Consider the following 26,652-nt stretch of genomic DNA (forward strand, 5'->3'; position numbering starts at 1 on the left):
ATCAAAAACAGTCACTTTTCCACAGAGTCAAGGAACTGACCAGCAACATGGAGACAACAACTCTGTTAAACTAGTATAGGTCCTATCCAGGAGCCAAGTACGAGGGCTGTGATTGGCTGCCTTGTTTCCATGGTAGCCAAGCTATGGTGGAGTGGAGCGGAACAAGGCCGTGACTGTAAACAGACATAAAAACAGACACACACATTTCCAAGTGAAGCAGAGAGGAACCGTTGTTTGTCGTGGTAGATGAGGCAGTAGGGACAGAAATGGGTGTCGCGCTGCTATGGGTTCTATTGCTTGGTTGTCTCTTTCCTTTTTTTTTTAAGCCGCTCCCGCCCGAGGAACCCAGATGCTCTCTGGGAAACCCAGACACCTTCAGTCCCGTCGTTGCTTGTCTCCATGGCGACTTGAGCTTCCTGCTTGGCTGGGATTGGCTCAGGACTTGACCTCGTTGCTGTCCTGCTCGACGGAGAGCTCCACGTCGGACATGCCCACCTCCACCGCCATGATGAGGGAGGCGTCTGACGAGTCGCTGCTCAGCTGGTGCTCACCTATAGAGACGAGAAAGGTGCAACTGGTCAGCACAGACGCTGTGGACAGTTTAGCTTAGCTTATCATTTCGTGGACAGTCCCCATTAATTAACTGTGCAGTAAAAGGAGCAGCTTTAGCCTACATGGCAACTCCATGCTGTAGTCACCGGCAAGTTGTCAGTAGGCAGTTGTCAGTTGTAAGGGGACACAGGGATACAGCAGTGAGCAGGGAAAGACACAAAATGTTTTCGTTTTTTTTATGGTTCCTATGCAATGTAAGCTCGCTCAATGTCACTTGAAGACCACAGACAGCCTGCACTGCATGCCCTCGGATATACAACAGAAAACGCCGACACAGAGAAAATGAAGAGACCGGAAAAACAACCAGAGAAGTGTAGGAGAGGAGACCACCGATCTACCTCCGTCTTCCACCTCCCACACGCTCACGCACAGCTCTCTCCTGTCCCATCTCTCCGTGGAATGTCAGGCGGTGACTTGCATCGCTGTTAGCACGTTAGCGCAGTGACAGAACAGCCCACGTAATTCCCCAGTACGCTCTTGGCTAATTACCGGCTGTGGAACAACACAAGCTCTCTGGTTGACATCAGCGTGACAACTGTAGGGGTGGGCATCGGCGATCGATAATTGATCGATAAGGATCTTGGTCGATCACAAAATAAAACATTTGGTCGATCACAAAAAAAAAAAAAACATTTTTTTTTTTTTTTGTGATCGACCAAATGTTTTATTTTGTGATCGACCAAGATCCTTATCGATCAATTATCGATCGTCGATGCCCACCCCTAGTGACAAGAGAACAAAACACCTTGCATGCACGTACAAACACAGACACAGACACAGACACAGACGACAGACACAGACACAGACACAGACACAGACACAGACACAGACGACACACGACACACGCACACTTTTGCAGCTGAATGGCTTGTTATGACCGCAGGACAATGAGCCAAATCCGCCATTCCTTTCACCATAACAAACACCGCTTGCAAAACCCCTGGCCTGACACTAATAACATGCCAACACGGGCCAAAATGGAGACACACGTTCACAGCAAACAGCACAGGAAGGCAGCACAGATAAACAGCATCGTCTAGGACGGAAGAAGAGAACGGAAAGACACTCATATGCAAGTGTTACATCCTAGCAGTGGCTCCCTTCCACTCGTGGTTCTCTAAAAGGCAAGCCAGGGCTTGGAGGGAGAGGCAGACGGGGAGTCCGAGGATCTGTCCTGAAAGGCTCCGGCAGAGCAGCAGGAGAGCAGACTATAAGTGATTGGCCGCTGCACCGCGGCACGCACAGACACAGACACACACACACACACAGACACACACACACACACGCACACGCACACGCACACGCACATGCACACACACACACGCACACACACACACACACACACACACACACACACACACACACACACACAAAGTGATGCCAGCTGCTATTCAGAGGCACAGGGACTGGTGAGAGGAAGATAGATAGAGCTCGGAGAGGGGGAGAGAGGAATTGTTAGTGAGAGAGAAGGAGAGAGAGAGAGCACCCATGTAACCATGACAACCGCCCTTCAGATGGCTCAGTTGATGGCCGTCCGGTGGGGGGTCAGCAATCACAGGAACCAGGCCCCCCCTCCGACATATACACACACGCGCACACACACACACACACACACACACACACACACGTCCCTACCACTTCCCCCTAGCTCCAGGCCCGGGTCCAGTATGAGGGAGAGTTACATAAAAGCAGGGCTGACAGCACCCGGCCAGGAGCCTCTGAAAACAGCACCCAAAAAAAATGACATCGCTAGACGACGTCCAACTGAAAAGACAACGAGCACTCGCTATGACTCAGCTACTTCAGGCAGCAACGTCCTGTGTGACACGTACGAACGAACAGGTCTGTTGCTTTTCACTTACATGACAGTTACAATGCTAGAAGGAAGATTTATTTTTAATTTTTCCTTTTAACACTTTTTTTAACTGTACAGGGGGTAGTGGCAATGAGGAGGTCTTTAAGTCTTCCACCATAACTTATTCTCTCACATAAAAGTAAGACACAAGATACAGTTTGTTGCTTTCGGATGCATGCTTTCCCTGGGGGGATTGAGGCCTAAAACAACATGTCATCAACCTTCTCCCCCCCTCCCTTGTCTCTCCAAGCAAGTCACTCAACAGACTGTGAGCAGAGCAACAGTGTCACGGGCCAGGGCCTTGTCTCCTGCCATGACAGATTCCCCAGTGATGTGATGTCATCCCACGGAGCAGATGACAGGTTGTTATACTGCTCACTGCAGCGAGCCTAGCAGAGCCGGTGACAGACCGCGATAACGCTAATGTGGCGCCTCGTGACAAATAGCCGAGCGTAGCCCCCACATTGGCGTCCCGTAAGGAAACGACTCAGCCAGATTGGAGCTCCATTCTGTGCAACCGACAAATCACTCCCCTCTGACAGGGCAGCTTAACCTATTCGAGGAGCTTAAAACACAGGGTTGGACTGGGGAATCAGAATCAGATCAGAATTGCTTTTATTACTATCTAATGTGCGGGTAAACAGAGTAAAATCCTTAGGTTCAGGTTCTTCGACATCGGCATTGCAGCAGAATACAAAATCAACAAGAATAGAATAAAGTAAAATAAGTAAAGGTAATTAATAATCATTTAAAAAGTAGAATAAAGTGATAACGTGATGGTAGCTGTGCTACAGCGGGACCAGTCGTACTGCAGTAGAACAGTAGTGCAAAATGCTGTGCAGGTTACAATGAGATGAAATGTAATATCATACACTACAGCATGCAATAACAAAGTTCAGATATGATACGTACAGGGGATGACGTGTTTTGAAACGCTGTCGCTGCTGTCTGAACTGTGAAAGCTTACACTGAACACAGGTTAGGGGTGACAGAGACGGGGAGGCTGGAGGGGGACAAGCTGAGCACGGTTGAGAGACAACCATGTACACTCCCCAAAAAAGAGGGGGGGGGACACAGACTGGTATTCATGGACGAGAAAGAAGTCAGCTAGTGTTATGGGAGGGAGAGGGCTGAAAAGCACCCTCTCGAGGGACTATCTCCCCAGGTTTCAGATGTTTGGAAGGGGGCATTGCAGCTGATGGCATCCGGGCGTTTCACGGGTCTTTAAAGCGGAGCCTTAGGGAAGCTAATAAGACACTGTCACAAAGGCAGCATTAAGTCGGTACCTGGCACAGACTTCCTCTGAGAAACGGTTTGGTTGGTAGCCTCGCTAAGCGTGGGCGGAATCTCAGAGAGGTGGACAGGAAGTGGGCCCGTGCCAATGTCAACACACTCCAGTGCCACTCTGCAGGCCGAGGGGCCCGCCGCACACGCACACACACACACACACACACACACGCACACACGCACGCACGCACGCACACAGGCACACACAAACACACAAATGCACACACAAACAGGCACACACAAACAGGTACACAAATACAAACAGGCACACACGTCGTGCACACCAACAAGTACATGCACGGGCACATGCACGGGCACACGCCCACACAAACACAAACAAGTCATAAATAGCTAATAAATACCATGTGCGAACCAGCTGCTGGCAAACATGCTAACGCTCTGGCCCAGGGCATAGGTTTTAGCATTAGCCAGCACGCCATTAGGCGCTAGCATTACAACATACTATGCTCCTATATAAACCATGCCATTGCAACTGGGTTAGCTCGTGACTTCCAACAAAAGGGAGCACTATTCTTTCCCTCCAGCACTGCCCAGGGGGGTATGAATCGGGGACCACTCAAAACAGGTGACGGCTGGCCTAGTTCTTGGCCGCGGGCTAAACCCTCCTCGTGCACAGGTCCAACCGACTGAGTGAACAAGTGAAGAACCAGGACATTATGCACTCTGGTCGGAGAGAGCCACTGGACTCTGTTCTGGAACAGACAGAGGTGGCAGTGTGGGCTCCCTCTCTTCAGCGTACAGTGCTGCATTATATCCCACTATAGCATAGCTCCCAGCATAAGAAGGACCATAGAGAGGTGTTGGAAGCGGCACAGTGCAGTGTGTCATGTCCGAGAGGTTCAGGGAGAAGGACACTGGGTTAGTGTATCACAGTTGGGTGTTGTCGCTGAGACGGAGAATGTGTGGTGGGAGAGGATTACAGTGGAGGATGCTGTGGTGGTGTAATGTGTTGTTTGAGATTAAGAGTCAGCGGTGAAGGAGGTGTGTGTGTGTGTGTGTGTGTGTGTGTGTGTGCGTATATCGCTCTCTGTACTCACTGCTGGCCATGTGGTGGCTCTCCCCAGCCTGTGGTAGGCTGGCAGTGTCGTAGTAGTCCTGCGGCAGGCCTATCGTCCTCACCATGGGGTCCAGCACCACCGAACTCTCGTTCACCGTGACCTCACTGGCCCCTGTGACGGGGTTGGTGGGCGGCCCTCCCACCGAGTCATAGTCGGGGGGGATATCGTCCGAGCAGTCGGCGTTGGGCTGAAGAAACACACAAGTATGACAGTGAATCCTCTGGGTAAAATCCTTTCAGCTACAACGAAGACGGAAGAGAAAGGATGAAAGGACAACAGTAGGATGAATATTATTCACAATGATACATTTTTGGATAGTGTTAGTTTACCGACTTTGATTTTAGCTGTGGGTGGTGGTGGTGGTGGTGGCCTAGTGGATAGTGAGCTGGACTTGTGAAGGTCATAAGTTCAAATCCCACCTGGGAACACCATCACTAGTGTGCCCTTGAGTAAGGCACTTAGCCCTGAGTTACTCCAGGGAGACTTTGGATAAAAGCGTCTGCTAAATGGTTAAAATGTCTGTCACGGGTTCACACTCCCGGAATAAGAAAACCTCCTCACCGGTATTCCCAGCGCTTTGAGGATGTTCATTTTACACATGGGACACGTCCGGTGGTCCTGAAGCCAGGGGTCCACGCAGCTTTTATGGAAGACATGCCTGACAATGACACATACAGACACAGACAGACCCGCGCGCGCACACACACACACACACACACACACACACACACACACACACACACACACACACACACACACACACACACACACACACTTATTCATTGTGTTCTTCATAACCTCTTATTTACAAATTCTGATGTAGCTTCTTTGAGTATGACTGGCTGAATCACCATTTGAGTATAATTGTCTGCCTTCATTCTAAATACTGTAAAATTACCAGAAGAAAATGTGCACAATGCTGTCTTACCTGCATGGCAATATCCTAACAACATCATTAGCCTTATAGCCCTCGATGCACACTGCACAGTTGTCAAAGTCTGACTCCGTTTCCTGGAACACCAAACACACATTGGCTATCTCAACCTGTGTTTTTTAATTTCCTGGATGATCAAAAATAAGGGATAAAATGCCATGCTAACTTGTGTACCAAAAAAAGAATGAGTCATTCTCGTCAAAGCTGAGGTTCCTTCCAGCAGAGGTTAGCGTCAGATAAAAGACCGGAAAACCTTTAAAAACCCCATTAAAAAGGTTACAAAAAATCAAGGTCGTACAAGTACTTTTACAAACACTTAAACTGAAGTTTTCAAGATGAGGCAAACATTTCAACTGACCTTCGGAATCTCTCGAACAAGACCTCAATAAATCAGAAAGTCAGACAATTTGAAAAGTTGGTGTTCGCATAACTGCTAAGTGTTTCCATAACTGCTTGGACGACCGTGATTCTGTGAGGTGGTGTGGGTGACTTCTAGCTATCAGATTTGAGAGTGAACTTCCAACTTTAGATAAATTGATTCAACTTCATGAGTTCATCTAAGTATCTTACATCTTTTAATGGTACCACAGATGCATGGGCTTATAAGACAGCAGATACAGTAGTACATCTTGCCAGCATAGATAGATATCGGTAGTTAAAAACAGAAAAAGGAATACATCTGCATATTTATACAGTATAACGCCAACAGATGCAGAATATGATTGACTGAAATGTGGACAGACAGTAGTGTAACAGCTGAAGGAATGAGCGTCTGGATGCGGCTCCAGGTTGAAGTGTAGATGGGGGAGGGGGGACATGGCTTAAAGGCTTTAGGTTGGAGTTGGGCTGTGTGTGTGTGTGTGTGTGTGTGTGTGTGTGTGTGTGTGTGTGTGTGTTTGCGTGTGTCACTGTGTTCCAAGTTGGATGTGGCTCCAGAGAGTTGGATGCGGCCCTACCTTGTCTCCTTTCCTGATGGTCCGTACTTGGAGCTTGCTGATGGCCTTCTTGGCTGCATCTCCAAGGCGTCTCTGCAGAGGATCACAGAACCAAAAAAAACAACACCAGTGAGAACCTGATCTAGCAACCTACAGCCAACCTAGCAACCCACTACCCACAACAGACAACAGGAACAACACATGCCGTGTATTCATAACTGCACTGACAAGAAATGGACACGGTTCGGTTTGATCATTTCCTCGTAATCCAATGTCCTCATCTGACCTGTGGAACATGTTACACTTTAACCATTTGGCAGATGCTCTTATCCAAAGCGACTTACAATTAGAGTCTCCCTGGAGTAACTTAGGGTTAAGTGTCTTACTCAAGAGCACACTAGTGGTGGTGTTCCCAGGTGGGATATGAACTCATGACCTTCTGATCACCAGTCCAACTCACTATCCACTGACTAGGCCACCACTACCCCCATGTTAATGTTTGGGTAGATCAGGGCCGGATGTATAACTATAATCTGTTACGTTTGCTGTGTAACAGGATGAATATTCACTCAGGGTTGTTGACATGGTGGCTGTCATATGGCTAGGCTGATAATTAACCCCTTGTTTTCAGTAGACACAATTGGGCTGTCTTGCAAGGGTGCATGAGATGTGCAAGGGTATTAATGTAGAGAGGAGAAGAGAAAGAGAAAGAGAAGGAGAGAGGGAGGGATGGGGATAGATGGATAGAAACATAGAGAGCAAAATATACTGTATATGAATGACAGATGAGAAGAAGAAAGAAGGCTACTTCTCTCAATCTACAGAAGACATAGATGTTCTGTTCTCTTTATTAGAAACAGTATTTTGAGCTCAACCGAGTGCAAACACGCAGGTTGATGCTTGAGTTATTCAACTTAACTTCACCATAATAGAACTCCAGGTAAAAACAAGCAAACAATAGTCGCCACAGCAGACGTCGGTCGCCCTCGCAACCCAGGTTGCGCCGTTGGATCGGGGGGGGGCTGTGATGTAACGATCACAAGACGTCACAGGGATGTCAGGGGTGGTCGTCCGTAACCGTTGTGTCAACAGGAGCCAGTGAAAACGGCTGGCGCTAGTGTTTGCACACCGGGCCTAAGTGGTGTAGCGCAGGCTTGGGTGACGGTTGGGCGACTCGCTGTGTTTACACTAACTTAACCCATCTGTCAGGCTAATTAGAGCTTCCTCCCCACCCCCTCCTCGGCTCAGTGGACCACACCAGGTGGCAACAGGCAGAGGCTGGTTCTGAGACTTTCGGAACATAGCCCGATACAGCCATCAATAACACATTATAATGATGAATATAATATATTACACATTGGTCGCTTTGAGCTGCGTGTTCCACACAGTCTCAAGGTTCATGTCGTTGCTTGAGTGGCTTGAGCGACTGTCGGCACGGTAACAGTACCTGGTTGCGGTCTCGGGCGTTGGCGTAACGGAACCTCTGGATGTAGTAGAAGACCAGCCAGGCCAGAGAGATGATCATGAGCACGATGAAGGAGATGGACACGAACACCACCGACGTCCGGCTCACGTACTTCTGGAGGTTCCGCGTTCCGATGGTGATGTGTAAGGTGACGGTGATGTTCCGCTCCAGGAGGGCGATGATCTCACGACCTTTAGGCTCCGGTATCATGACGGCCACCACGTCTCCTGTACCTGTGGACGGACACGGACACACACACATTTTTCATATATATCATATACATTCACTTTACATTCATGTTTCAGACACGAGCAGTAAAAGTAGGCTTATCTGCAGTCAAACTACAGTACACATGGTCATCTACCCCGGCCTTTCAAAACTAACTGATGATATGTTGTAGTTCGGTGGTAAGAAAATGCTCCTCAAGTAGTAGGAGCATTAATGTGGTAAAACTTCCCATGACCACCACCATCAAATCCTCCATCACAAATGGCAACAGCTCTGTCACTTCATGACGAGGCAGTCAACATTAACATGCATTCAGATATTCATCCGTTCTAATCAGTTTTGCAAATCCACCCTCACAGACGTCCTGGAGTCCAAAGCGTCACTGCAGACTGAGTCTGGCTATAAATAAACCCTACATTCACACAACGCTCTGTACAACAATGAGTAATTAGCAACGATAGCCTAGCCTAGCCTACAGGGAGTTCAGAGAGAACAAGAGGCGAACAAAACCCTACATTCCGTGTCTGGGTGAGAGGCCTGGTAGCCAGGCACCAGCACAGCTCTCTGACTAACACGCATTCCAATCGGCCAATCAGCAATTAGGTCAGTCAGGTCCAACTGTCACCGGAATGGTTTGATCGGTAACTTGGCAACAGTTGGTGTGGCTGACCTCATGGAGCTGGGGTCAGGCAGAGTATAATGCTGCCTTCGCTGACATCGATAATCTGAAGAGCTTCTTCTCTTTATACCAGAGTTCATTCAACCCTGTCGTTTCGATGTGTTTTAGATGTCCCTTCGGTTTGGTGTTAGATCATATTGTTTGTATTGTTTATATTGTTTAGTATTCTTTTTTGTTGTGAAGCATTTTGACTCATTGAACGTGTGTCTGATAGGTTCATTTGTTTCAATACTAAAATCAGTTTGTTGAGTACAGTACCTAAAACAACCAATCAGACATAATTTCATGAGAAAGTCCTTCGGTTGACAACATATTAAACACAGTTAACAAAAAAAGGAAATTTAAATAAATAAATAAATAAATAACAGTGATCATGCGTACGTATAGTGTAAATGTGCCAATTCCTGAAAACCCACCCCGTGCAGCGACACGCCATCCTTTGTCCTGTATTTGGTAGTGAGAATGTTGGCAAGGCTAATGACGCACGACATGTCACTACGGCCCTTCTAACCAGCTAGTACTTTCAGGATATTCAAATCCAACAAATAATACCTTGGAACAATTCACCTGAGGAATTCATTCAACATGGCTGCCATTCATAATATTAAGCAAGCTAAATAGCCAGAGAGGGCAAGAGTGACCTATGTTCTACCTGACACACTTCAAACCTACTTGAGGCCAGGGGAGATGGAAGAGAGGGTGATAGATAGGGAGCTCTGAATAACCTATCAGAGGTGGCTGAGTGGTTTCGAAACACAAAACAGCAGATAGCTGGTCTGGACTCTCCACTCTCGAGTCGACCACACTGAGGGTGGGAGTTGCTCACTGTCAATACAACAGCCTTGATATGGTTACATCACATCCTCCCTATTGCTTCCTGACAGGAGCGACTCTGTGGAGCCACTAAGGGCTAGAGGGGGAGAAGCCTCCTGGGTGTCTCTATCCATCTATCAGTCAGTCTAAAGAGGCTCATTCACACTGCCCCCTCGCCACCACTGCCACCGCCGCCGCCCGGGCAGCCAGCCAGTCACAGGGCATTGTGGGATAGTCTCTCACGCCGGGCAGGGGGGGGGGGGTCTGTGGGAGCGCGGCCAAGGCCATTATATCACAGTACCCTGGGGTGAACCTGCCAGGGGTAGGGGTGGAGATGGGGAGAGAGAGAGAGAGAGAGAGAGAGTCTATATTACGGTACCCTGGGGTGAACCTGCCAGAGAGAGGGATGGATAGAGAAAGAGAGGAGGTGAAAGAGAGAGAACTGGTGCCTGGCTAGTGGCTACTCAATATCCTGGCAGAAGGGTGGAAAAAACAATGTTTTACAAGAAATGTGTCTGAAAAAGATTTACCACAGAGAAATGTGGATTCACTGTGTCAACCCACCCCACGTGAATCCCAGGTGTAAAAAGAACATCCATGAAATCAACATCCGTGCTTTCATGGAAACAGCATGCATGCCGACTGCCGAGGTTATGCTAATACCCTATGGCTGGGTTGCATGACTCACATCTGACTGGGTCTCACTACCGTGGTAAAAATAGCACAAGGTGAGAAGGGCCGGTCAAAGGAGAGAGAGAAGAGAAAACAAAGGAAAGAGATAGGCTACATAAAATAAGAGAGAAATAATCTAATTACATTCTCTGTTCTGTCCGTCATCGAGGTCGCACATGCGTGCATGTGTGTGTGTGCACCACCGCCAGAGTTTAATGGATAATAACAGATCAATTATATAGAGAATCTATTAGGCTACAGTATCAATATTATCCTGCCAAACCTGCACTACCAACATTTCTCCTCATAATGGTCTTGAGATTCAAGGACTTGGAATTGTCTATATAGAGCTCTACTGGCAAAGACAGCATGCAGATAGACTGAAGATAACTGAGAGCTCGCAATAGGACAACATCATTGGGTTATAGTGCACTGTGGTATTCCACGTGATCCCCCCCAGTACATTGTTTGCCTGGCACACGCATGGTGGCACACGCATGGTAGCACACACACACACACACACACACACACACACACACACACACACACACACACACACACACAATAATCCAGTTGGCTGAGTGTCCACAGTTAGCAGCAGCAGGCAGCAGTCGTGGCCTTACATAAGGGAGGCTTGCTCTGAGTGTTTGGAGCAGAGCTTCTAATGCAATCACCGTCTCAACCGCCGGTACAAAAACAAGGCCTTGTGCATTGTAAACAGATCTCACGGCCGAGGTAATACTATTATGCTACCCGCTTAGCTCAACACCCCTCCACGCTGTCAAAATACTCAACAGCTTCCCTGAAAAACTAAAACAAAAAAATACATTATGATTATGCAAACGCAAAGCCTTTTACACCCCCCAAATTATTCATGGCATGAGGACAGAGGTGGGAAGGAGCAAGAAGGACGAAGGCTGAATCCAAACACGAGGTCTACATGTCAAACATCTGACAAGGTCTCAACGGTTCATCCTCTTTAATAACCTTTGGGGCCAATCCTCAGCATTAACAATAGACACCCCTCACTAACCTACTGTATGACACAGGTGAGGGAATACAGTGTTGTAGGCTAGTTCACTGTTTTGTAAAGCTGCTTTTGCAAGCAAGACATGCTTCAGCTTTTTAAGGATGAGGTCTTAAGTCGTGCACAGTCTTCAGACTCAAGGGTTTAACCGAGGAGACCATCTGGGGGGCTTGGGGGAATTATATTCAACTAGTCAGATATGAGACAGACCTTTTCAAAGACATTCCACAGGGAGCAAAATACAGATTCAAGAAAAAAAAGCCAACACGGCAATGCAACAATTAGGTGATTCTTTTTTTTCATATTAAATCAATCCACGAGGGTGATAGTAAATAAAAAAAGGTAATTCAAGATCGCGCGGTGAGCCTATCGGCTCTTATTTCTGCGTTCTGCTCTCTGTGAAGCAATCAGGTGACAATGGACAGAAGTAGCAGCTTCTATAAATGAAAGGTATAATATCGACCCAGGCTGACCTGGAACCAAAAGCCAAAAGCTCTCTGTTCTCCGTACACACTCTGCCAAGAAGGTGCATCCCGGGGGACATACAAAGAGATACAGAGGGAGGGAGGGAGAGAGACAGAGACAGAGACAGAGAGATAAAGAGAGAGAGAGAGAGAGAGAGAGATAAAGAGAGAGAGAGAGAGAGAGAGAGAGAGAGAGAGAGAGAGAGAGAGATAAAGAGAGAGAGAGAGAGAGAGAGAGAGAGAGAGAGAGAGAGAGAGAGACAGAGAGAGAGAGAGAGAAAACAGCCAGGTTGTCTGTTTTTTAAAGGGGCTCTAACCCGTTTAGTGCTGAGCATTGACTTTTGCTAGTGGCCCTGAGGGCTGCAGCAGCGGAGGCAAGCTGCCTGGTTGATAATGGAGAGGCCTCTGATCAGCACACAGCTCACACACACATTACACAGACAACCACTCTACCATCAACAACCCAGTGATAACTTCCCAGCTAACATTAGCATTCAATTGCTAGGCCTACTGTATATTAGGCCAATATTATTGCTCCTTGCCATATACGGTACACTGATTATAAGTCACCTGGACGAGACCACATTATGCTAAAATGAAGTATGTGCATAACAACCAAAGATACTTTGAGCTTATGTTGCACAAAGAAGTTGCATTCGAATTTATGACCAATTGTAAACTAACTAGACTCGAGACAGCATTTAAGGCATACTGACATAATGATTATGTAGCCATGACGATTAGCATAGCCAAGATGGCCGACAACTGCCTACGAGGGAAGTTCCCTAAAAGGTAGAGAGAAAGCCACAACATTCCATTCAGTCAGGGCCGAATAACATCAGCTTGTCTGAGAGACCCGGCTCCTCCTCTCCATATAAAACCCTGCTTCTGAATGTCAACTCTTTCATAAACATCACAGCTGTGATAGGATTCGTGGGTGTCATGATGTCCACACAGACCTCAGCGTGTTCCCATACAAGAAGGGGGGGTCTGTATCCTTTGTCAGAAGCAGGGGCGGAATTAAGATACCTCTGAGTGATTCTTGGCACTGGCAACCTCCCTGGCTGCTCTACCTCTCTTTCTCTCGCTCAGTCGCTCTCTCCATGTCTTTCAGTCCCCTGTTCACTCATCATCACATCCCCTTTCATCCCTCCATCTATCTATCTATCGCCCTCTTCTGTCGCCACCACCACTCCTTTGTCATCATTGTGCCCCCCCCCCCCGCCTTCTCAAACGTCTGTCTTTCTGCCAGTCTCTCAGTCTCTCTTCTCTCCTTATCTCCATCTGCGTGCCCCCCCCACACACACACACACACCTCCTCCTTCCTTTTCTCTCTCTCTCCCTCTCTCTCTGTCTGTTCATTTCAGAGCCCAGTGTTTGAGTCGTGGCTGGAGGCAGGCCAGCGGGCCCAGAAATAGCACGGTTCTCTTTTCATCTTTTCAGACGGTGCCCAGGGAGAGGAGCCGTGCCCTCACAGCAGGCAAGGGACGTGGGCAGAGAAGACGTCCCTCCTGAGCTTAGGCAGGCAGGGACACAGCGGTTGGTCTCAGAGAACTCCCTGGGGGGGGGGATGCAACCCCCCCCCCCGCGCGCACACTTCCCACCGTCAGTCTGAGGCGTCCGTCACAGCAGTCTCTCTTCACTTCCTCATTATGAGGCAGCAGACAACACCCCCCCCCTCCCAACCTACACTCCCTGAAGACTGTGTGACATTCTGGGAATGTAGCTTCCCGAGCTCTGTCAAGAGACAGGGGCCGCAGTGGTGAATGTGAGGGAAAAAATAACTCGAGAGAACATAATCCACCGTGGTCCCCCCCCCATGGTTGTTCATCCGTCTGTTCACCTGGCCAATAACAACCACAGGCTAGTCTCATTAAAGTACGGACGGCCCCACCCTATAAGCATGTTTCCACAGAGTCACTCGAAAACTCATCCAATCAAAGCCTTTGATTGAGTAGACACCAATTATCAGCGTATAGAATAGTGTCTTGGTTCAGTTACTCAAGTTGCAACACGACTAGGCTGAGTAACAACTGGTGCTTGGAGTGAATGAAGCCAATCCATCTTCAGTGGCAAGCAACCCTGTGTGCAGAACTCAAACAGCCAGCTACAAAGTCTTTTTGGAGGAGGTATGAGAGGGTTGCAAGCCGGGTAGTCTAATGGAGTTTGGCAGTCTGGTGACAGGCTGGTAGGATAGGCACTGCCTGTCAGCTCATTCTGGGGGGGTGGCTGGAGTGGGGAGTTGGGGTTGTTTGCGGACTCTAGTTGGCCACTCTGGACTCTCACAGTCTTGTGGATGTAGACACCTCAGAGTGGTGTAGAAGCTCGATGTTTCTCCCAATGTTGTTACTTTGCCTTGTAGATGAGACTTGATGAATTAGGGACAAGGACGTGAAGAGGACCCCCCTGCTCCTGTCACCCATGTTGAGGCTGACTGGAAAGACAGCATTTCACTACAGTGGAAGATATACAATTATGTTTTCAAAGGCTTTTTACTTACTTCAGTACTGGACACAGGCTAGACAGACACACCTCACCGACTAGCGTTGGATAACATACTAAACTGTTTAAAAGGATAGTTCACAGAATGTTAATGATTTGTTTTCCCACTACTGGTACACAGACGTCAACTATTATGTAAAATAATAAAATAAAATAAAAAACTTTTAAGGGTCAAACTAGGCCTATACATTTAAAATGCTCATTGGAAGTGCATGGAATAACTGACTCTGAAAGACTCACATAGAGCCACATCCCCTGGCCCATCTTAAATATGCCAGACCACTAATAAACTGTGATCGTCCCTTAAGCACCCATAAAAAAATGTTGTCATGGTAACTGACTCCCTGTAGACATTATGTTAGGTTCAACAGAGCTGACTCAATCATGTATGTGTATGCCTTGTTGTGTTTTCATTACCATAAAAACAACATCAGGGCTTTTAAGCTCGTGTTTCAAAAGAGAAGCAAGGGTAGATGAACTATGGCCTATAAAATAATATATAGGCTTTATATTGCGTATGCCTTTTTTTTAATATTAGTCTCTATACATCTGTATACCCCATACTGTACATAGCTACCTCTGTACATAGCTTACTGTTATCCATCATTTGCATATAGGCCTACCTCTTAACTACCGTACTTGCCATACTGTACCTATCACTTATCACTGTCATGTTTTGCACTATCACTATTTGCACTTCTGGTTAGATGCTGAACTGCATTTCGATGTCTGGTAGTACTTGTACTCTGCAATGACAATAAAGTTGAATCTAATCTAATCTAATCTAATACAGACACAGACACACATATCCTTTATGTTGACAGGAGCTGCACGATAATCGTTTGCCATCTGGACCGCTCGCAAAGTGGGATTCCAGCTTTACAATCCAAATATGGCATTCATGAGAGAGGAAATATGAGCTGTGCTAAAAACCCTTCTCCTATGAATATTTATAAACACCTACATCAAAATCCTCCTCCTCTTTGTATTTGGTTTCCGCACAGCTTACATTTACATTTGAGATATTTAGCAGACGCCTTCATACAGCGACTTACAACAAGTACATTTGTCTAAGTAAGTGAATCATCTATACATCAGTCATCATTAGAGAAACAAATCTATGCCAAAGGACCAGGGGCCATTGGCAGTTACAATGCTAGAAGAAATAAGAATTACTTCTCTTTTCTTCTTTCTTTTAGAGGAGAAACACAGAAAGAGAGCGAGAGAAGGAGGGAGAGGAGGGAAAGAAGGCCTCTACTGGTTTCTCTGCAGCGGACCACTGACATGGCAGGGGTCATGCGCCATGGCAACCGTGACACAACCTTTGACACAGTTCAGTGGAACACCATGTCAGACACAGTCAGGGAGTCAGCCGAGCTAGACAAGTCATGACCGGAACGAGAACAACACTGGCATTTCTATGCTGTACACGCGTTGGCATCTAGCCTTGAGAGAGAAAAACATGCATGTCAAAAGGTCTCTCCGGGAGCCTGTTGTAGGCGTAGACATAGCGTGTGGTTGTGTGTTCATGGACAACATTAGTCTAGGTAGTCTATAGACATGGATGACTGTTAAGGCTAGGCCTATTAATATTCATGCATTATAGAAACATTGTGAACATCGCATTCATTATCCCCAATGCCACACAAGTGTGCAATACTAGTAGTCTTCTGTCTGTAGTCAAAAAGATAACACAAAACGTCCTAATATAAGGAAATTACCGTAGGTGTCATAAAAAGTAAATATATAGCCTATATATATATATATTTGAATTATATCAAATGATATCACTCCCTCTGGCTGGTAAGTCATTGTAGTTAGTTACTGAAAATAACATTGGTGAAGGGTCCCTTTAAGGCATACATGGCTATGCCTTCACTCTTTCCATGCATTTATAAGTACAGGCCCATGACATCCTTCCTTCTGCAAAAGAACATTCAAACCCCCCACAAAGGATGAACTGCACGAAGGACACCTTTCTTTGTAGTTCATTGATAACCATCATCGTACCAGTTATATGAGCAAGAAAGCCCTTGATGTTACGTGGTAAGAGAGACTAGTCATGGGAGATAATCATGGTGGAGTCAGTGTGCATCCTAAAATGCAAGTTTGACTATCTTGCAACAACCATTGCGGAACGAAAACAAAACAATGACAGGTTCTGCACGCTGTCAACAAGTCTTTCTCACAGAGACACAGCCTCACTACACATGTATAGCCTAAAGTGGCATCAACTACATAAGAGCATGATGCATTTCGTGAGCTTAGAATGATAAGGTTCTATCTCCGTTTAGAATGATAAGGTTCTATCTCCGTTTAGAATGATAAGGTTCTATCTCCGTTTAGAATGATAAGGTTCTATCTCCGTTTAGAATGATAAGGTTCTATCTCCGTTTAGGGCAGTTCAGAGATATTGAGCGTCAAAGTTTTTACATTCCATTATGTTCTGTGAGATGGAACCTTTGTATTTTATGAATTACTAACTCAAAAATGTCAACATTTTAAAAATAACACCACACAGGCATTAATAAACACATAATGGATCAGATTATGTTAAAAAAAACAATTTTGACCAAAAATTGAGATAGAACCTTATAATTCTAACGTCACGATTTGCTCCCTGAAACGGTGGGGCTCTTACCTGGATGGGGCATGGTGATCGTGTCGTTGGCGTTCCCGGAGCCCACGTTATAAACGACCACCGCAGAAGCGTTGTGACTCGCGGCGTGGCGAATCTTCTCTGGAAAAGTACAATTCCCCGCCGCGATCAACGCCACCCAAGGGGTGTCCCTTCGAGAAGAAGGGATGATGGGGAATCTGACGTTCGGGTCGCACGCTTGTCTGTCGTGCAGGAGGAGAGAGGAGGGCATCAGCACCGGCCCCCGAGCCTCCCTCTTCGGGGAGTGCTCGCCGTAGCGGCCGCACTCGCTCTTCTCTGTCCTGATCTCGGACGTCGCGGGGTCCAGATAGGTGATGTTGACGAACGCCGTGTACCATTCCTCTTTCTCCGCCACCGTCACGTCCAGGCACAGGCACAGATGCACGAAACAGAAGGAGAGCAGCCACGTCGAGAGAGCGAGACTGCGGCAGGCTAGAATAAGGGACATCATGGCCATGGTTGCCCCCGACGATAGTGAGTCTCTGCCGCCGTGCTAAGCTCACCTGCCTCCCGCTGTGAAAGCTGAGGCTCTCCCCCCCCCTCTCTTTCCAGACCTCGATTTCAGGGTCTGCTTTACAAAAGCGGAGCAAACCCCAACAGGTAATTTCTGGTTTCACAACTGAACACACCTCCAGAATATCTACTAGTCGTCAACGGATTTATTTGTTGTAGAGTTTAGTTTTGTAGTCGTGCTCCACCAACCATGCCGATGTTGTTGTCTGTCAGCCACAGTGTTAAACTCACCGCCTGCTGGTTGTTTGCAGGGCTAGGGGTTCACGTCCAGCCCGAACGGGGAAACACATGTGACTTGGGCGGGGATCACGAAGATTGCCGAAAACGGCCGAACTGCTGTTTGGTTCAACCCACTTTGGCTCAACCCTCTAGTCCCCATGCCCATGATGATGTGCCGAATTCTCTCACTACGATTTCAATACAATAGTTTACAGTAATACATTGATGTATTATATTATTTCATAATAACAGAGATAGTTCAGGATGATAACAACCTTTTCAGTGCATTTTTTATTGTTTGCATTATGTTATTAAAGCACAATGTGTTTTATGGTAAAGCATTATGAGTGGTGTGTGTGTGCAGGGTGCTCGTGAGTTGTGTATTTTGGGGAGGCTCGTGTATGGGGGGGCCTCACACAAAGGAGTAGCCTAGTGCCACTGACCACCTTAATCCGCCACTGGTAATGTCACTGGAGAGTGGGGATGGAGGAAAAACTCTTTAAAAAGATAAGAGTGCCCCACACCCCATGTAAGAGATGAATAGTGTAGTGGAAAACAAGAACAAACTGCTTAATTCTATTGTGATTACAAGCAAATAAGGGGGCAAAACACAATAGTTTACTGCCATCGGCTGGCACATATTTGTCATTTCTCCATGCCTCAAACTCACCCCACACGTCAAATCCTGAAAGGTTTGACAGGTTTGACAGGTTTACTGTCATCTGCTGGTACAGCGATAATTCACTGTCTCTTGTATTCACATCAGAAACACAGTGATGGAGCGCAAAACTTTATTATTGCAAAATACACAATTGATAGACTTGAACACTAAATATGAATCATCATTAAATAATGTATGACATTGGAATCATATTTTAGGAGAACACTGAACTCGTAGTGTTACACACTGCATAGGTTTGGAACTGAGGTAGGAACTGACGGGCGGCTTAAACACATTTCTGCCCGGAATAGAATGAAGTAGAACTCAAACTGCTGGACAACTTCCTGTTGTAGCTGAGCCACTGCCATCAAACGGTTGCTGCTTCATCTTCTGGTAAAATTCACTTATTTAGATGATTAAATGGTGATAAAAGTCCTCGTGTGTTTTAGCAATGTGTCTCATCGTTGTTGTAATGTTGTGTTGCGTGCCATTGGCGCTTATTGTCGCATGTAATTCATCTTAAATGAGCTTAAATAGCACAGTCATGTGTGATCATTTACCTCACATATTGACATTTAGTAAAGGGTAAAATTACTGTTAACTGCCACATGATTGTTATGCTCATTAATTTAGTGCGGTATATATTTATGTTATTTATATTTAGGTATTCATAGGCAATTTGTTTGTTGTCATTTATTTAGAGTGGAAGGTATAGCCCTATAATATATTGTACATTCTTGTATTTTGCATTTGTAATGTGTCTTTACTTATACGATCTCAGGTACGTTTTCACACGTTTCAACAAAAAAACACAACCAACTCTTGAGCAGTGTGCAGGCGACTAGCGCAGTTGGTTTCAGCGTCGTACTGATAACGTTAAGGTCGCGGGTTCGATCCCCATACTGGCCACTACTTTAGGGGCGGCTCAGGAGGGAGAGCCGGCGTATGATGATCGCAAGGTCTGTGGTGTCCACGTGTCCTTGCTCAAATTCCCAATGAGTGGGCCGGCCGCCTTGCATGGTAGCTTGCACATCCCTAGCGCAAGATTTCCTAGGTAAAGACAGCGTTTTTACGTCCATGTTGCCATTTCAGAAGATCGTGGTCAGTTTATCCAAATGTCCTTTTAGGAGTCATTTAATGTGCTGAATTGCAATTGACTAATCTCTCCTTGTCCATGTCTGTTTGCTTGATTGTCCAGACGACCTCAACTGTGTCCTGAAAGATGCCCAAGAAGAAGACAGGCGCCCGTAAGAAGGCCGAGAGCCGGAAGGAACGGGAGAAACAGACTAGAGCGAACAGGGACCATGTTGACGTGGCAAAACAACCCTGCAATCAGGCCATGGTATGCAATGGAACCAATGATGTATATAATTAAATACATATAGGTACATGGGAATGTACAGGTTTGAAACCCCTATAATAACATCATTGTAGGCATGATGTCAAATGATTTGTGATGTAAGGAGCTGCATAATGATAAACTGTTTGTTTGCTATCCATGTAATGTTTGTATATAAGTGACAATTCCACATATTGATGTTTTGCAGGAATGTGACAAATGTCAAAGGTAAGCAACTTCCAACCTATATCCTATTCATCATGATGAAACCTGTCAATACATAAAAATAAAAAATAAAAAAAAAGAAGTATTGTACACTATGTATATCAGCTGCCAATCTTCAGATGAAGGCTTTGATCCGACAAATGTATTCCCCTGTTTCAATGGTCCCCTCATAGACGACAGAAGAACAGGGCTTTCTGCTACTTCTGCGGCAATGTGCAGAAGTTACCCATGTGTGCCCAATGTGGTGAGTGATCTTCAACCTGTTGTGTGGTATGTAATTTCTCTGAAGCTCTTTCCAACCATGTGTGATGTCAAGCTGTGGTGTGATTCTGTCCTGTTTCCCCTCTCAAGGCAAAACCAAATGCATGAAGTCATCAGACTGTGTCATCAGGCATCCAGGGATCCATAGCACTGGGATGGCCATGGTGGTAAGAGCTGTAGAAGAACTTTGACAAACATAGTTTCCCCATTCATATATATGTTACGGTACATGTGGGAACACGGTACATGTGGGAAAACTAGGGTTAGGGTTGGGTACTAGGGTGCTACGGTTAAGGTTACGGTTAGGGTTAGGGATAGGGATAGGGATAGGATTAGGGTTAGGGATAGGGATGCCAGCATGTACCAAATCGACGTAGCACCTAACCCTAACCCTAGTATTCCCACATGTACCGTATTCCCACATGTACCGTAACATATACACTCAGTGAGCACTGTATTAGGAACGCTATACTAATACTGGGTAGGGCCTCCCTTTTCTCAAAACGGTCTCAATTCATGGTTTAGTAAACAAACAACAGGCATTGATTCCACAAGATGTTGGCGGTATGTGACACTGCTCCATTTACTCTACTAGGTACAGATAGGCACTGGGCCCTCAATGACTGCAGGGAGATTGTCCCTGTATTCTCTAATTGTAAATCGCTTTGGATAAAAGCTCAATTAAAAAGATGTAACTAAAATGTAGGTATGGATATCTGTAGTCATTGTTTTACTGTTGGTAGACCCCTGGTGATGTTCACACGGGGATGGGAATTAAATTAAGCTAGTCCAAGGCTAGTCATTTTCAAAGCTGAATAGTGAAAAGTGTGACCAAACGTGGCCCTCTGGGCCAGTGAGATTTTGTATGTTCCAATTGCAAAAGAACAGCTACTGTAGAGAGCTGTACATTTATAGGAAATAAAAACTGTAGCATTTTTTGCCGTTTAATGTTTTGGACAGAAGGCTAGTAGAAATCGCAGTGTACTAGCCCGTCTGGTCAGTGCCCAACCTCCTTAAATTCCATTCTTGTGTTTCCATGTCGTGAAATGTGCTTTTTTTTTTTTACCACAAAGGGAGCGGTGTGTGACTTCTGTGAGGCCTGGGTCTGCCATGGGAGGAAGTGCCTGAGTACCCACGCCTGCGTGTGTCCCCTCACTGATGCTGACTGCATCGAGTGTGAACGATGTGTATGGGACCATGGTAAATAATGAGATTTACTATTGACTGTGTTTTCTATTGCGTGAAACTGAATTAAGAACTGTTTATTTGCGTTTCTTATAAAAGTGCACCAAATTACTGGTCACTCCCTTGTGTTCCTGAGTAATTCTTCCCCTTTTTTCTTATCTGGAACAGGGGGAAGGGTATACCGTTGCTCTTTCTGTTCCAACTTCCTGTGCGAGGACGACCAGTTTGAGCACCAAGCCAGCTGTCAGGTCCTGGAGGCGGAGACTTACAAATGTGAGTCTTGTCATTGGTATTTTTCACCTGTCACTCACCCATGTTGTTGCAGTTGATTGGCAGATTTCCATGACAGCTTTCACACCGTGACCTGTTGATGGGAATTGATAAGATGTTATTGATACCGATTCCATTATCAATTCTGCTTGTCAGTTCGATTCCTTCCTTTCTGTGTGAAAAAAATTATAATTAGGCCTACACAGGTTTTCAGCGTCAACGCAGCTGTTGAACACAGCGTATAACATCTTAACATAACATTTGAACAAATAATTTAAAATAATAATACAAATTAAAAAAAACTGGAAGGTGTCGCTATAGTTCTTGAGAGCGATAGCACCAGCAGGTAATAAGTCAGAAGAGTTCAGTCAGGGGCGCTTAGGTGGCGTAGCGGGTTAAGCGCTGACCATGTAACCGCAGGGTCCCCGGTTCGATTCCGGCCGGGGACATATCCTGCATGTCATCCCTCCTCTCTCTCACCCATCCTTCCTGTCTAAATCTTCACTGTAACTGTCAATAAAGATGAAAAATATGAGTGGGACTGCCCCACTCAGAAAAAATAACTTTAAAAAAAAAAAAGAGTTCAGTCAGATTTGTACATGCATGGAGAGCAGACATAAATAAAGAGCTAGCACTGGTAGCATAAAGGCATGCCGTCAACATTGGCTCTGTCGGCAGAGTAATGCCAGATGTCCTCTCTAGCATGCTTTTTATCTACAAGCTGGGGCCGGCCAGCATCGACACGAGGCTTCCATCCTTCTCTTACCTGCGATTGTTTAGCATTGTTTCCCTGCCACCCACGCCCACTATGCGTGCACAGCACACTGCCCCTCACCCCTTGTGAGCGCATAGACAAATTACACTTAGAAGATAATATTGTACTAAGCATTTTACTTTGTACCCGTACATTGGATGTAATGAAAGCAATTCTGATTCTGATAATATGCCGCACTGCTCAAAGTAAATACAAGGTCAGGCATTTATGGTTTATAAAAACTAAATGTTTTTAGTATTCGGTTGTTAAGTCGTGACGTGTTTCCGGGTCCAAAGTTGGCTGAGGCGCTGTCTTCGAAATGCCTCAGTAATAATAATAATTCATTATATTTATATAGCGCTTTTCCGAGGCTCAAAGACGCTGACAAATATAGGAAAAACGGGAAAGTGCTGTGTCCCTTGTTGTATGAATAGATCCGAGTCTAAAAACGATTGAACTGTCATTCTACCGCTGTAGAATTTCATTTAATTGAACATGTTTATTGTTTTATCTTCCTGTGTTTAATTGTAGCAATCTTCCTGTGTTTAATTGTAGCACTCTGAGATTTCCTATGTAAAGTGCTTTTATAAATAAAATGTATTATTATTATTATTAGTAGTAGTAGTACACTGGTATTATGGTGCAGGGAATTTCTGGTTTGGACCCGGAAATTGCTAAACGTCACGTTTGACGTCAGACTTAACAACCGAACAGACCCGTTTTCAAAGCAGGGTGTGGTGATACTTTGGTAGAACCAGTACATCGTGCAACACTATACACAATACATTGCAGTTGGAAGAGCAACATATTTACTCTCACAGACTGTAATACCCACTAGGCCTACTTAGGTTAGATTATAGAATGCAAAAGACATTTGCTAACCGTATATGTTGTGTTTTATTACGTTGTAATTAGGGCTGGGTATTGCCACTGATTTCCCAAAACGATTCGATTCCGATTCACAGCTTTCGATTCGATTCACGATTCGATTCGATTCCGATTCGATCTAGTTACAATATACATTTTTTGCTTGAATATGAAAGAGATTCTCCGAACTAATGCTATAAATGGTTCAAGGAACCCTATAACATGTAGCATTGTTAAACATATCAATGAATTGACTCCAAAGCAGTTACATGAATGTACTTTTTATTTACATATGACTTTGCTTTTGTCCAGCTCATCTCTATAGTCACATTTTTTAAATCCAAAATGCACCCAGACATCTGACTTTAAGCCTGGTGGTGACTTGAGTGTCCCTGCCATCGCCATGTTTTTAGATTTTAGTGTTGAGACCTCACGTTGCATGAGATATGATAAATTCTTGTAGCGCGAGATCTGGCCACGAGATCTCGTTGCGGGTTGAAGCTGCAAGCAAAAAAAAAAAAAAAAATGATCGATCTCGGGATTTATGAATCGATAATCGCTCATTTAATGAAGATCGATTCAGAATCGGGAAATCGATTTTTTGAACCCAGCCCTAGTTGTAATGTTGTATGTGTATCATGGACGGTTGTAAACTGTCTATGCAGGGCTCCCTTGTAAAAGAGAACTTGGTCTCAATTGGACTCCCTGCTAAAAGGTTAAATAAATATATCTTCCCTTTTCCATAACAGGTGTTTCCTGCAACAGACTGGGACAGCACTCCTGCCTGCGCTGCAAGGTGTTGTATATCTGTACATCCTCCCACTGGTTTGGGTCATGTTAAACCATGAACCAGGCTGAGGTCAGGCCACTGTTATGTCCTGCAATGCGCTTGTGATAAAACTGCTTTACTAAAAAAAATAATGATACGATGATACAAATGTGGCGACCTTACCAGTGTCTCAGCTGAGCAGTTGTTTATACAACAGCAGCAAAAGCCTATTATGATGCAGTACTTTTGGTGCATGCAGTCCAATAGTCTTTCCTCTATTCCCCCTCCTCAAATCACGTTGGAGGAGAAGATCCAAGGTCCTTCCCCTTTTTCGGTCTTCTCCTCCAATGCTTTTTGAGAAGGAAGGTGAAGGGAGTCGGTTGTGACCCCAATAGTCTGTCCTCACATCCTCTTGTCTCTCTCCCCCAGGCTTGTTACTGTGACGATCATGTCAAGAGTAAAGTGTTTAAACAAGAGAAGGGGAAGAACCTGCCCTGTCCCAAGTGTGGCCATGAGACCCAGGAGACCAAAGACCTCAGCATGTCCAGTGAGTCAAAACAAACAACTAAGAATAACTCAAAGTCAGACTTGTTGTGTAACTTACTTCGCCCAAATTTCTCGACAGTTGTTTCCAACCCTCAAACCCCCCACATTCGAATGTCCTTTTGATAGTTCTGTACATGCACTGACCACTGTGGCGTCAGAGCTCACACCTGTGTTCACCTGTCCTCACCTGTTCCCTTCCTGCAGCCCGCTCCCATAAGTTCGGCCGGCAGGGCGGCGCTGACGAGGATTCCTCTGGATACGGGGGGTTCGGAGCGTCGGGATACGACTCGTACTGGAAGAATGTGGCCTCCTCAGGAGGAGGAGGAGGAGGAGACGAGGAGGAGGATGAGGATGACGAGGATGAGGATGATGAAGATGATGATGAGGAGGAGGAGGAGGAAGATGACGACGATGATGATGAGGAAGAGGAGAAGAAGGAGGAGGAAGTTTCAGGTTCCATGGCCGGTCTGAAGCTAGATGGGACCCCTGTAGCTACGGAGGCTCAGTAAATCAAATGTGCTGGCTCCTACCTCCCCTCTATCCCCCTCTCCTCTATTCCCACTCTTCTCTATTCCCCCTCTCCTCTATCCTCTGTTTGGGGAGGGACCACAAGGGGGGGGGGGGCGGGGTTAGTATACAGGAGATTGTGTGCAACTGTAATACTTCAAGTGATAGTTCACCACTCGCTAGTTCTGTATTGAATTGATTGAATTAACTGTATTGAATGTTTTCTGTACCTTGCAGTTATTTTATGGACAAGTACTGGCAGCGATCCATCATTTCATCATGGTACAATGCTATATTTTCGGCGAACATTAGCTATGGCCATTCACGGATCCTACTCTGCAGCTAATACGTTTTATGCAAATAAAGTCATGGGTCAGAAAGGCTCATGCAGGAAGTAACTTTGAGAACTCCAGAAAGATTTTCACCACTCAGCATTGATTGCATTGGAAATGGCCTATAGTTGCAGTATATATTTCATTATCATGTTGCATTGTGATAGATAAGTGAAGAATGATGGCTTGTCGTATCCGAATGCACGGCCATTATTCAACCAGGTCTCACTTAATGAGACTGACATGGGAGAATGAAGGCTAAATGTAATAATGTACCTACAAACGATGCATTTGTATACGTGATGAAATGTATACAACACGGTCATTTCTTTTCTGGTCATTTCTTTTGTTTCCCCCATATCAATTGGAAAAAGAAAAAAAATGTTATGTTTTTAAAAAAGTTATGGTCTATTTTGTTAAAACAAAACCTGATGGACTCAAATAAATATCTTAATCATATCCTTTTGTGCTTTGACTGCGAAAGTATTTGAATTCAGGTATATTGTTTACATTTATATTTTTGGCATTTAGCAAACACGTGACTTACTTAGATTAATATTAGATTCAAGTATTGAATCAAATATTAAATGAACTTGGAAAAAACTTACACAAGGCTGGAGGCTATTTACATACAAAATGTTAAGCTAATGGTGAACCACATAGCCTTAAAAGGAATGTCCTCAAATCTGAGGTATGAATTAGACAATTGCATGCTTAAACTGAACAACCATGGCTTTAAAATACATCAAAGCTTAATAAATGAATGGCATGTTTAAAAGCTGCTCAAAGGGTTAGAAGACTATGAAGCGAGGTACAATGAAAAATATGGGTAAAAACTTTAGTAAAAAAATAACTGCAGAACTAAAAGCACTTACTGGATGCACTAGGCACAAAAAAGACCCCAAATACAACTATTGCTAGAGCAAAAAATGTTTACATGCTCAGCAAGGAGTCCAGCAGCAAAGGTCTTGCTGGGGGGGGGGGGGTGTCCCA

At 45.4% G+C, this 26,652-nt stretch overlaps 2 protein-coding genes across 2 annotated transcripts; one reads left to right on the top strand and one right to left on the bottom strand.

Moving 5' to 3' along the window:
• Window positions 1–218: 218 nt before the first annotated feature.
• rnf150a (ring finger protein 150a) lies at window positions 219–17,668 on the bottom strand (the record flags this gene model as incomplete). Its single annotated transcript, XM_080533986.1, has 7 exons — window positions 219–551; window positions 4,813–5,020; window positions 5,395–5,491; window positions 5,762–5,844; window positions 6,724–6,795; window positions 8,150–8,400; window positions 17,194–17,668. The coding sequence occupies 7 exons, from the start codon at window positions 17,666–17,668 to the stop codon at window positions 436–438; spliced, it is 1,302 nt and encodes a 433-aa protein (XP_080390112.1). The 3' UTR covers window positions 219–435.
• A 1,272-nt stretch (window positions 17,669–18,940) lies between these two features.
• znf330 (zinc finger protein 330) lies at window positions 18,941–26,061 on the top strand. The gene is made up of 10 exons (XM_080533995.1): window positions 18,941–18,997; window positions 19,803–19,946; window positions 20,152–20,171; window positions 20,342–20,412; window positions 20,520–20,596; window positions 21,503–21,629; window positions 21,783–21,887; window positions 24,255–24,301; window positions 24,704–24,821; window positions 25,025–26,061. Exons 2-10 carry the CDS (start codon window positions 19,827–19,829, stop codon window positions 25,327–25,329), a joined length of 990 nt encoding a protein of 329 aa, XP_080390121.1. The 5' UTR covers window positions 18,941–18,997; window positions 19,803–19,826; the 3' UTR covers window positions 25,330–26,061.
• Window positions 26,062–26,652: the final 591 nt, after the last annotated feature.

This window comes from Nansenia antarctica (assembly GCF_963989245.1).
Source record: "Nansenia antarctica genome assembly, chromosome: 6".
NCBI lineage: Eukaryota > Metazoa > Chordata > Actinopteri > Argentiniformes > Microstomatidae > Nansenia > Nansenia antarctica.